At 32.5% G+C, this 12,555-nt stretch overlaps 1 protein-coding gene across 1 annotated transcript in view; it reads right to left on the minus strand.

Moving 5' to 3' along the window:
* Nucleotides 1–12,555, minus strand: part of YTHDC2 (YTH N6-methyladenosine RNA binding protein C2) — a 44,288-nt gene that overhangs the window by 23,916 nt on the left and 7,817 nt on the right. Inside the window, exons 6-18 of the mRNA XM_070938730.1 lie at nt 10,425–10,532; nt 10,108–10,253; nt 9,124–9,259; nt 8,576–8,702; nt 6,259–6,324; nt 4,591–4,769; nt 3,815–3,911; nt 3,630–3,717; nt 3,460–3,540; nt 3,132–3,214; nt 2,784–2,889; nt 1,148–1,267; nt 749–1,021 (exon numbers count right to left, since the gene is read on the minus strand). Of these exons, the coding sequence (XP_070794831.1) occupies nt 749–1,021; nt 1,148–1,267; nt 2,784–2,889; nt 3,132–3,214; nt 3,460–3,540; nt 3,630–3,717; nt 3,815–3,911; nt 4,591–4,769; nt 6,259–6,324; nt 8,576–8,702; nt 9,124–9,259; nt 10,108–10,253; nt 10,425–10,532 (1,610 nt within the window). The remainder of the gene's footprint in view (nt 1–748; nt 1,022–1,147; nt 1,268–2,783; nt 2,890–3,131; nt 3,215–3,459; nt 3,541–3,629; nt 3,718–3,814; nt 3,912–4,590; nt 4,770–6,258; nt 6,325–8,575; nt 8,703–9,123; nt 9,260–10,107; nt 10,254–10,424; nt 10,533–12,555) is intronic.

The raw sequence follows: 12,555 nt of genomic DNA on the forward strand, positions 1-12,555 counted from the left end.
GGGAGAGTTCACCAAAAGTCCCTAGTGTTCCTATAGCCACTGAGTATATTTGGAAAATAAAACTGACAGAAGCAGTTTCCCACACAGCAATGAAGACAGCACTTCACTCTTCATTGCTCTTGAACACTTTTCAAATCAAACAATCTTGAGTCCCCCATTAATCTGTTATTAGATGCAGCAAATAAACCAAAGGATAGTTCTATAACAATGCTTTTTATACACAAGAAGAGATGTTCTTTCCCACCGCATAATCTTTACAATTGTTTTTCTATTATTATTTCAACTAATACAGGATTTTAAAAAATATAAAAATAAGATGCATATTTTTATCAAGTTTTAAGGAAAATTTGAAAGTTTCAGCAATTGATTTAACCATATTACAGGAACCAGAACTGCAAACTGCAGAGATTCCCACTTTTAACACAGGTTAAAGATGAAAGTCTTGAAAGCGATGAAGAAAAAGCAGAGAATACACATAGAACCAATATAACACTATTGTCTTTTGCCAGCTGGCAACAATGAAAAAAAGGAAACAAATAGCAGATGGCAAGCAGAGGCTAGCTGGCAGCAGCGAAAAGGAGACAGGAACTAACAACAACATAGATTAGATTTTCAAGAGCTCTGCCCTAATTATATTATTCCTAAGGTAACTTTTCAAAACAATTTGATCTAGCTAAAATAGCTCATCTGTTTCATATAATCAAACATGAATTGTTAAATGTCCTTTTAGTAAATAAACATACAATACCTGGAAAGCCCGAAGAAGGGCCATATGGTCACTAAATGTTCCTGCAGTAAATCGTTTTCTACACAGCATGGCTGCACGTTTTTGAGAAGCCTGTGTGGGTAGCACAAAAGGATCCCGATACGCAAGTGTGCAAGCAATTGTCAGAATAGGATCCAGGCACTTCAGAACCACAGCGCACAGCACCATTTTCCCAAGATGGGGTTCTACAGGTAAGTCAGCAAGATGATAGCCAAGTTCTGTTAAATCTTCCCAGGTGTCCATAGCATCTATAGTCTTTTGAAACAAATTATAAGCAATGTTGTAGACAGACATGCATAATCTTAAATCTTTTCTGGGCCATAATTAAAGTTCAAATTCAAGTTAGTTAAAAATTCAGTTTTTTTCATTCTGTTTACTCACCTTTAGTATCTGCACAGCATTTCTCACAATTAAAGCAGGAGGTGGCTCTGGAGCTTTCATTAAGAAGTCGGCAATTGGACAATTGATGGGAGCTAGCAATTTTGTATGTAAACAAAGCTCCTATAATGTAAAGATATCTTTTTCAGATCATGACTTCATTTATAGTATAATCTTATATATGTCCACTTAGTTGTCAGTGTTGGAATAGTGTGTTTATTTTTCTCAATTTATTTTACTCATTGTAACAACTTCAGCTCTTCTCTGAGGGAGATGAGAGTTTCAGAAATATGAAATATACATAAATAAATAAAATGCTAAGAAAACTAGTCTGGTTGAAAAAAAATCTTCCAAAACATTATATTACAATCTTGCAGTTCCACTTCAACATTTATAAATATTTTATTTATCATACAAACACACACACACACACACACACACAATTTCTTTTGTTGCTCATCTCGCAGGTGACTCTAAGCCATTGCACAAGTCACAATTTTCTTCTGACATTCAGAAATAATTAAATAATATAAATTCTAATATTAATTTTTTGGAACTTATTGACTATGGACTTTACACAATGCAACATCACCAAAATGCCTAGCAAACTCAATTGGTTTTACAAATAACAATGCCTAAGATTATAATTCAACTGCACATATTTAGGATATAATATAAAAAGGAAACTCTAAGAGTTATATTAGCTTTTTTGACACAGTGAAGCAGAAACTGGCAATGTAGCTGCCTGTAGCACCTTAAATTTTTGATACTTTTTGAAATGCTGAAATCATATAAGGTCAGATATTGTCAGGCAAAATTTCAAGCATTTCATTGCGGAGAACCTGTGAGATTTCAATCATTTAAAAATAATATTCCAGTTGACAAAATATTTTCCAGTGCAAAAGTGTTACTTGAATCTTTAGGAATATTCCAAGCAATGTTGTATATGCAGGCATGAAAAGAAAACCTACAACAGTGACTATTACCAGATTCAACACTGCATGTTAAGTAAACTCTTGTTCAAGAGACAGTGAGGCTGAAATGCAGGATACCTCATAAAAATCTACTACTCCATTAAGCATTTAGTATAATTTAACGTTTAGCACAATTGAAAAATACTGTTATTTTTAATATTCAAAAGATTTCAAGGTTTTTCATGCAATGCTTGCAAAACAGCTTTTAATATAGTTGCGTATTTGTTGTGCATAGGGGTCAACCAGAATTTGTTTAAAGTTTGTTGGGAAAGCCACACTTACTCTTGTAAATACATACATACATACATACATACATATATACACACTTTGATAAGCTATCTAACCTAGAAACCATCATTTCATACTCTCTTGTCTCCACGGACTATTTTTTGGATATGGAAACAAATTCTTGAACTTAATTGATAAAAATATCAGAAAGTAAAAGTAACTAACATTTCTTTAATCACCGTTTCTAAATTAAGATTAATAAAAAGTGAATCAGGGATATTTGTTGAATTTCACAACTTGTGCTAAGCCTCTCTAGTTGATAGGCTAATTTGAGCCCAATCGCCATAGATGATTCAACAAATCATAGTTAAAAATAAACCACAATTTAACTCAAACACATTATTACAAGGGCTTAACAAAGAATAAAAATTACTCACTTGTAGAGGCATTCTTAGAAGTTCAGGTGTCTGAAATTCCAACATATTTTGAAATCTTAACCTACTGAAAAGTCTAAAACAAATTCCAGGTCGACAACGTCCTGCCCTTAGAAGTAAAACATTATTTAAGTTATATTAAAACATTTTTTAAAATATCAAAACAGATTAAAAATTATTCATTAACATTTCTTTCCTAAATTAACATTTTCTTTCCACTTTTAACTTTATATATATCTGTGAGGGTTTCTTGCTAGGTTTGGAAAATGGATTTTTTTTATGATGTATCTTAAAAAATATCTCTAATATCTCTAATGCAAACCTAAAAAAATATTTTTATAGTTTTATTACCTGCCCTTCCTCTGAACAGCACTTGCTTTAGAAATCCATACCATCTTAAGCATAGTTACACAATTCAGTGCATCAAAAGACTTCTAGAAAGGTAAGAAAAATCTACATTATAAAACATCAATGTTTATTATTAATTACATTTATATTCCTCTAACTTGGCAATTAACATGATATAAATATGAGCACCAAATTAGTAATTAAGATATAATAATATATTATTTTACTAAAGCAATGCCATCATAACTTTAATTACATTTTTCTACAAAGTAATTTTCAATTAAAATATACATTAAATTATAAAATATCCACAACATTAAGGAGAGCATACCTCTTTCATTTTTCCTGAGTCAATCACAAAAACAACATCATTTACTGTGATACTGGTTTCTGCAATATTTGTAGAAAGTATCTGCAGAAATGAAAACAACTACCTTGTAATGACACATTAATGTAAAAATGGGAACAATCATTAAAGAACTAAAGTCATTTGATACTTACTATTTTGCGGATGCCTAGAGGAGAAGTCTTAAGAACCTTTTTTTGGTCAGATGTCTGCATATTTGAGTGCAGCATAAACACCTGGAATCTGATAGCAAAAAATCAGAATGGAATACCAAAAATATTGCAGTTTTGAAAGTAAATCAAAAAGCCCTTCAAAATAAAAATGTATGAACTTTTTTTACCTGTGAGCATTATCCGCAAATCTTTTGTCATCAAAGAGTATGCGATCTCTCAATCCAACTATCTCATCATATCCAGGAAGAAAAATTAAAACTGCACCTGTATAACAAAGTTCAAATGCTAAAGAAAAATGAACCTAAGCAATTCTAATTATTGCATTCAAGTTTCTCACAATTGATAAAAGTAGCTTTGAAATTTTGAGATATTATATATGTTGTCTTTAGCTTGAGAATTCAAACACTTTCTAAAGGATTTTCTATTATCAGCTAGTTCAAATTGTTTCTGAATGTGAATGTGCTACAAGAGAAATAAAAATAAGCCAAGGTTTCTGCTTTCTTGCCTACATAACTGAATGTGAAACAAATTTCCTCAATTTCATTTATATGCATTTGGCCTTGCTCATAATTGCAAGAAACAAGTGAGAATATCTAATCACATGCTACTGAAAAAAAATACTAAAAACCTCACTGCTGGATTAGGTTATGTATATCTACCCACATACACACACACACACACACACACACATGCTGCCTTGGGGTATATCCTGGAGTGTAATGCAAATAATCCATTCTTCAGTCACTGATCTTTAGCATATCTTATCTCAGGTCTTTCAGAGTTTTTAAGTTATTTTATAGTTATTTTAATTTCTAGTCACCCTGAGTGACTAGAATTGAGCAAAAAACCTTTTAATTAATAAACAAATAAATAAACGAATGAATTAAGCAAACCTTGATATGAAATAATGTATTAATATGGGGCATAACTAAATGGACATTACCTGCATCACAGCTATGGCAGATGTTGTACAATAGGTGCATTATCAGGTCAAGATCTACCTTTTCATCATCAAAACTGTAGTGATAAGCTTTCAGGAGCTCTCGATCTTCTATATTCAGTTCACCAGCATTAGCGTGGACCAAAGAACTTTCATCTAAATTACCAGACTCTAATGAAGCACTAAAATATATAGCAGAGATAAATAAAGTAAGGTAATACTTATGAAATAGGTGTTAAACCTAAAAAACAAAGAAATCCCAAAATGATTTTTTTCCCCCAATTTTACAAATATTTGGAAATGACAAAGAAATCTTTCTAGGAATGCAACAGCATTGATTCAACAAAGACTTAGTTAATCCGGGAATTTTTGTCTATTTTCCCTTTCCTTCTCAAAATCCTAAAGAGCCAATAGTAATTCTATCTTGGTTAATAATCCACTGAATTTACCTGAACAGAGTAACTTCAATTAATCCATAATCTTACTCACATGCTTTATTTGTTCAATTTACTCAATGAAAACATTGAAAAACTAGTCTCCATAGAAAGCAACACAGATAACACTTTCAATATGAACTATCAATCTATTTACTCTAATGGCAAGAAAATGAAAGGGAGTAAAGCTTTTATTTATTATACTGCCCATCTTGCCTCTTCCAAGTTCCTAATGGTTTCTATAGCTTAAAGATGAGAATACAAAATAAAACAACTAATTCAGAATGTTCTGATAGAACAACTCATATAGTGCTGTAATGCAAATAAAACAAAATATGACTTCCACTCAACACTAAAAAATATGTTTTATATTGCATTAAATTACCTCATTTTTTTTAACTCTCTTCCCATACTGTGTTACAACTGCTGTTCAATAATGTTCTAGTTCATCCTATTTCATATCTTTCAAATACAGGCTACATTACAGAAACAAATCATTTGCTAATTTTGCCAGGATCATTAAAGCCTTGTTTTCGAGATAGATTGACTTCGAACATGTACAAGAAAAAAATAAACTGCGAAGTGCAATGTATGCAATAAAAATAGCTTGGGGATGATCCTAAAATACTTTTATTAAACATTAAGAGTCTTTCAGAGCATCATTAAGTAACTCTTTTTCCTATTTCAATTTTATGATTTTTTTTTACTTTAAAATTCTTAATCTGCTTCAAGAAATAGATAGTCCTTGATTTACATTCAGCTAGTAACTGTTTGAAGTGTCACTCGAAAAAGTGACTTATGACCAGTTTTCACACTTATGACCATTGCAACATCTCCATGATCACATGATCAAAATTTGGATGCTTGGCAACTGGCATTTATGACAGTTGCACTGTGCCTGGGTCACCTGATTACCATTTGTAACCTTTCCACATGGCTAACAAGCAAAATCAATGGGGCAAGATAATTTGTTTAACGACCACATGATTCACTTGACAACTGCAGTAATTTGTTTAACAACCATGGCAAAAAAGATCATAAAATGGATTTCACTCACTTATCAACTGCCTGTTTAGCAATGGAAATTTGTGGCTCACTTGTGATTTGAGGACTAACTGTATTCCAAAGGCCTAGACAGATTTATGTTACGTAAAGGATCTCCACTAATCAGGTATCAAAAGCATCATAATCATGGAAAAGGTTTTTTAATGCATTTCAGTAACAGAAAATACATTACCAATAAGATTCCAGCAGGTCAATTACTTCTGTCTGCCCAAAGTGTTTAGCCCAATCCAAAGCTGTCCTGTAAAAGTATTTAATAAAATGTTTGGTTTATGCACAACAATGGAACATTCTCAATACTCTTTAGTTACATTTAGTTACAGATTGTTAGCAGGATTCACTGGGATAGGAGGGTTTTTTGTTTTTTTTTTGGTCTTTCACTGTGAGTTGTATTGTGTTGGGGGGTGCACGAAGGAGCTCAGCCAATCTCATAGTACACATGTAATCTGACAATAAAGGTTTGAATTGAATTCATTATGGGATTTGCAATAGGTCTATGAAAATCTTTTCAAACAAATGCTTCACAATGACATGTAAACCATGCAGACAGCAGCAAACAGCTTAGAAAACAGCTACATAAGGCTAGAAAAACACGTGACTGCTTTAATAGTTGCAAGAAATGTGCTTTCTACATGCTCCTTTGCACTAATTTTGAAGAATTTGAACAAATCTGATCTTTAAACTTGTTTTATTACTCTGATATTATTTAATGAATCTCTTAATGATAGGAAAAGAGTATCTTAATAATATTTGTACCTCTAAGGTTACACCTTTAACTACTGCTACTAATACAAGTAATCTATAGTATATGAAAAAAATCATTACTTTTGTCAGGTGTCATATGTTTTATTTAATTATTTGCAGAACCACCTATCTACAGCTATTTTTACCAATCTCACAAGTTTGCACTGAGTGATGTTCCAGATCCCCCCACTCAAGTTTTGCTATTTAATGGGATGTGGACGATGCACGTTCTCTATCATTGTGCCTGCCTTCCCTCACAACCCACCCCCACAAGAATTCTATCAACTTTTCATAGAACCAAGAAGACCTGGCTTTTCTCCTGTGTATTGGGCAAGGACAGTAACTGAGCCCAGTTTGGTTTTTATCCCCAGTTTTGGGTATGCAATGTGTATCACTTGTGATTGGTAAAGAAAATAAGCAGTTAAGAAATACGCCGCAGAGTAGCATTGGTAGGGCACCTATGACAGTTTTGGAAAACATATCTGTATGCAGTGATGTGACTATATCCTCAAGATCAGAATAGTGCAAGTAATGGTATTTCCTGTGGCACTCTATAAAGCTGGACTTTGAAGAAGCAGGCTAGGAAAAGTATACTGATGCTTTTGAGCTCTGGTGTTGAAGAAAACTCCTCAGAATACTATGGATAGCCAAGAAAACAAACAAGTAGATCACTGAACAAATCTACACAATTCTCATTCAAGAAACAAATGTCCAGGCTCAAATTATCCTCCTTCAGACACAAAGATCTAGCTCTAATGCTGGAAAAGGTGAAAGGAAAGAGAAGAAAAGGATGACCAGGAGCAACTGGGTAGATTTAGTTGCAATGGCAATGGATACGCCATTTGAAGACCAAGTTGGATACAAATTATCATGGAGAATACAAATATACACACATGCATTCATATATACATACAGATATATGGAGAGAGAGAATGTGTGTTTCACTAAAATCAATACTGACTTGATAATATATAATCAAATAATAAACTCAGGCTCTCAAAGTGAAGGTGAGGATATATAAGACTATCAATTGCTTAAAAGTTAAGTTAGTTCTAGTATATTATATGTTTCAATAAGTTAGAACCAATATTATCCTTTTCTCCTTCTTGCTGTGTTCCAATGCACTCATGCTTTCAACTTCAAAATAACTGATACTATGCATTTTAAATTAAATCAGAGTATCAGAATCATAGTATCAAAATATAAGAAAAATATCCTTCCTTGATCCAATACATTTGAAACTGTATTTTATTAAACATTTTAAAAAGATAAAGAAAAAGACAAAAAGAAAAAAATTACAACCATCAGAGAATTAGGTAAAGAATTTTCAATATTCAATAACCAGTTTTAAATAATAGAGTACAGCATATAAACTCTTTTGTTAAAATCCAAACAATATACAAAAAACCAACAGAAGTAATCAGCAAATCCATCTACTGAAGATTTATTCTGGTTTAACAGATTCTTTACAACGGTAGTATTAAGACTTTTTAGATTAACGGAAAACTCAAATTTCAAATCCATATATAGAATTATAATCCAGGAATGTTTTCCAAATTGAGCTAAATTCTGTGGCAAGTTTACTTCTGAGTTATTTTTTTCATTGTTGGATACTACATACTAAAGCATGATCAGAAACTGAAATATTCATCAAAAACTAGAATTAAGCTCTTTCTTGCCCTTTCCCTTCCAGTCTTATATCCACATACATTCCCTAGAGAAAAACAATGAAAAAATTGTATTTTTACCAGCCATTGGATGATTTGATATGGACATTTGCTCCCATACCAATCAGCTGTTCTACTTGATTCAAAAAACCTCTTCCAGAAGCTACCATTAATGTTGTTGCACTTGTTTCACTATGCCTGTAATCAACTGGGGAGGGAGGGAGAAAAGATGGGAAATATGTCTTAGAAATATTATTTATGAACTGCTCAAACTTTTAACTATTCTTCCAAGATTGTCAAAATATTCTGCTATTGTTACAAAGCATTAAAAATTGAATTGCCCAAATATTAATTATTTTGACTGTTACATACAATTCTATGCACATTTACAAGACAGCTTGTTCAAGATCAAGCTTCATTATTTGAGAAAATTCAGACATTGGAAAAAATGGTGATAATTCATCAGTCACATAGCTGATTTATTCAGGAACCATCAACCATTTCAAAATTATTATTCAGATTTCTAAGAAACCAGAGCTGGGTTATTATTCTGTCAAATGCCATGGCTATCTATGATACCGTATCTCAGCATGTCATTCAGTAAAAAAAGTTAATTATTGTGTACTTACCACTGACATTTTCAGTTAAAATAAGATGGAACACTTGTGCAAAAGCATCAATGTCCTTATGTAGCCAAATATCAGAAAGACAAGCATCCATTTCTTTAATTAACCAAGGTTCAAGACAATTAACATCTTTTTCAGCCTGCAAATGAAAACTCACTTTGTCACTTGAAAAACTTTTTAAAAAATTATTCCATCATTTGTCCTAAAACTGGCAAAAAAAAGTGTATTATTAAATTTATATGCCGCCCATCTCGCCAGGGGCATCTCCAGGCGGTTTACAATCATTCAACTAAAATGCAATATAAAACATTAAAACCATAAATAGGGATCTTACATTTAAAATCTAAATTTCAGTTAAAATAAAATTGACCAGGAGAGAGGGAAGTAGCAAAATGTGCACAGAGAGGTGCAATGTTGTCTAATCCATTAGCCAGCTCCAAAATGCCATGCGCCCAGTGGGGCCCAAGAACTTTTGGAAGGCCAAAAGGTGAGTGTAGATCTCATCTGAGCGAACACAATGTTCCAGAGGATGGGAGCCATAACTGAAAAGGCTCTTCTTCTGGACCTCACCAGCCAAAATTACTGTATTGTTGTTATTATTGTAAAATTGGGAGAAAGTCATGCATATTCTTGACATAGCCAATATAAGCTGCTTCCATATATATATATCAAATTCAATTTTACATGATACAAAGTAAATAAAGCATGAACTCAGTTAAGAGACAGAATGATAAAAGCATGAACATTTATGCAAAAATTTGAAAAGCACAAAATAATACAATGTGGAAGTTGTAGCAGAATTTGGACTTTCACTGTCTTTTAATTTTTTTTGATGAAAATATGGACATGCATATGAAGATATCTGTGAAAAAAATACATCAACCAAGATTTGATGTTCACTGCCACAGCCTGAGCTTACAACCATAACCATTCCTATCCAATATAAAATCTAACATAAAATATCGAAGATCTTAGAGTAGTACATACCAATTGACTGAAGACAGTGTCACCCCCATCATCTAGCAGTTCATATTCTTCAGCTACATTTGGAACTGCCCTCTGTCGTTGCAATTCAGGCTTGCTATTATCTTGCGCAGAATACCATTCAGTCAAAGTTGTCTGCTGTTTTTCTTCTAAATACCATATTTATGTTTTACATAAAGAAAAAAATCAAGATTAGATGCATAGCTTTTGCTATGTTAGGATTTTTCCATTGTATTTTATAGCATCTTCCATTTCCATTTTGCAATTTTTATACCAATCAAAACATTAAATTTCCAACAACTACAAAACTAAATACCCACCTCGCTGTTGTTCTTTTTTATATTTGATCATCTCTTTATTTGTATAGCCTGTACTTCTTAATATGTCTTCTAAAAACATTTCTTTTACTTCAAAGGGTCTTCCTGGAACTGGAAATGCAAACATTATTATAAATAATTGAACAATCAATTAGGAATTGTAATAAACACATGTGTTTTTAGACAACACCTAAGTACCTATTTTAAATATAGTTTAATTGAAAGTTTTAAAGACAAGAGTAAAAATTAATATAAAAGAAAAAGAATGAAAAAAGAAAAAGAAATAAAAGGCAAAGTGCAAAAAGAAAACTAATAAAAAAAATAAGAAAGACAAGACATAAAAATTTGGCTTCTGATCTTCTTTACAGCAGTTCTTAAGTACAATTGTAGATCTACCTCCCTTCTTCTTTTAGATAGATTTCAGAAAGACTTTCTCCTATCTATAATCTATCCTATCTAATCGTCAGAATCATAAATCAATAAGTCTATTTTTCCTATTTTATGTAAAAAGTCCACTAGGGATTTCCAGGCAGTAATAATAGCAACAGCAATAGCACTTAAGACTTATATACCACTTCACAGTGCTTTACATCCCTCCCTAAGCTATTTATTGTCAGCATATTGCCCCCAACAATCGGGGTCCTCATTTTACCAACCTCGGAAGGATGGAAGGCTGAGTCAACCTTGAGCTGGTGAGACTCGAACTGCCAAATTGCTGGCAGCCGGCAGTCAGCAGAAGTAGCCTGCAGTACTGCATTCTAACTACTGCGCCACCACAGCTCCTAAACAAATATATATCTCTAATCAAATAGGTTAATTTGGCCATCTCAGCAAGTTCTATCATCTTCTCCAACCATTTTTCCATTGTAGATATTGCCAAATCTTTCCATCTTTATACATACAATAATCTTGCTGCGGTTATCATATACAGGTAATCCTCGACCTACAACAGTTCATTTAGTGACCGTTCAAAGTTTAACAACACTGAAAAAAGTGACTTCCAACCATTTTTCATATTTACAACGTTGCACCACCCCCATAGTCATGTGATTAAAAATCAGACCCTTGGCAACTGACTCATTTATAATGGTTGCAGTGTCCTGGGGACATATAATCACCTTTTGAGACCTTCGCACAAGAATCTGGGAGGCCAGATTCACTTAACAACAGTGTTACTAATTTAACTACAGTGATTCACTTAACTGTACCAAGAAAGGTTGTAAAAAATGTCACTTAACAAATGTCTCAATTAGCAACAAAGTTTGGGCTCAGTTGTGCTTGTAAGTCGAGGATTACCTGTATAAAAACAAAATTCCATTAGTTTTTTCCAACTGTTGGTCCAACAGTATCAAAAGAAAAAGTCCTGGTTTTTATTTGTGTATTAATCTTTAAAATCTTTGGTGTATGGATTTAAGCCCAAAATCTTCCAGCTTTTTTGCATGTCCATGAAGCACAATAAAATGACCAAGCGAAGCAGATTTCAATGAAAATATTATCTGCTTTAAGTTAAAGGGTCATGCTTATTATACTGATTTGATTAGTTAGCTATTAGTCCAGAGAAATGAACTTTAGTAAATAGTCCCTATTGCCACACTTGTTAGTATGCCTTTCTGTACTCTTTGCTTTGCTCACTTTTTTTAAATTTTTTTATTAAGGTAAACACAAAACAAAAAATACATACAAACATAGATACATTGAAACAATACGAAAGAAAAAACAGACCAACACTAACTCAGTCCACTGACTGACTACTAAAAGCTGTTGCATCGGTGGTTATTTTCTATTTCGTCTATTCTTTTCTGTATATATCTATTTCAAATGTTTGCCTATTTAGACATTCATACATATCCAAGATTTCCTTTTTATAAAAATATCAACTACATCTTATAGCTTTCTAGAAATCCTTCTAAGTTTTTATCTACATCCTCATTCTATTTTGCTTCTTACATATTTGTCTATGTTTCTTGGTTAGATTGACAAACTGTATTATTTGTTGGTCCTATCTTTCCCTCTAACCAGGTGTACCACCTTTGCCAGACTAAATAGTAATCGGTATCATCCTTCTCTTGCAATTCTTTTGTAAGTCTGTCCATTTCTGAACATTCTGTTATTTTCGAAATTATTTTTTCTTCTG

Source organism: Pituophis catenifer, unplaced genomic scaffold, assembly GCF_029215685.1.
Source record: "Pituophis catenifer annectens isolate HBS135680 unplaced genomic scaffold, rPitCat1.0.hap2 SCAF_2, whole genome shotgun sequence".
Taxonomy (NCBI): domain Eukaryota; kingdom Metazoa; phylum Chordata; class Lepidosauria; order Squamata; family Colubridae; genus Pituophis; species Pituophis catenifer.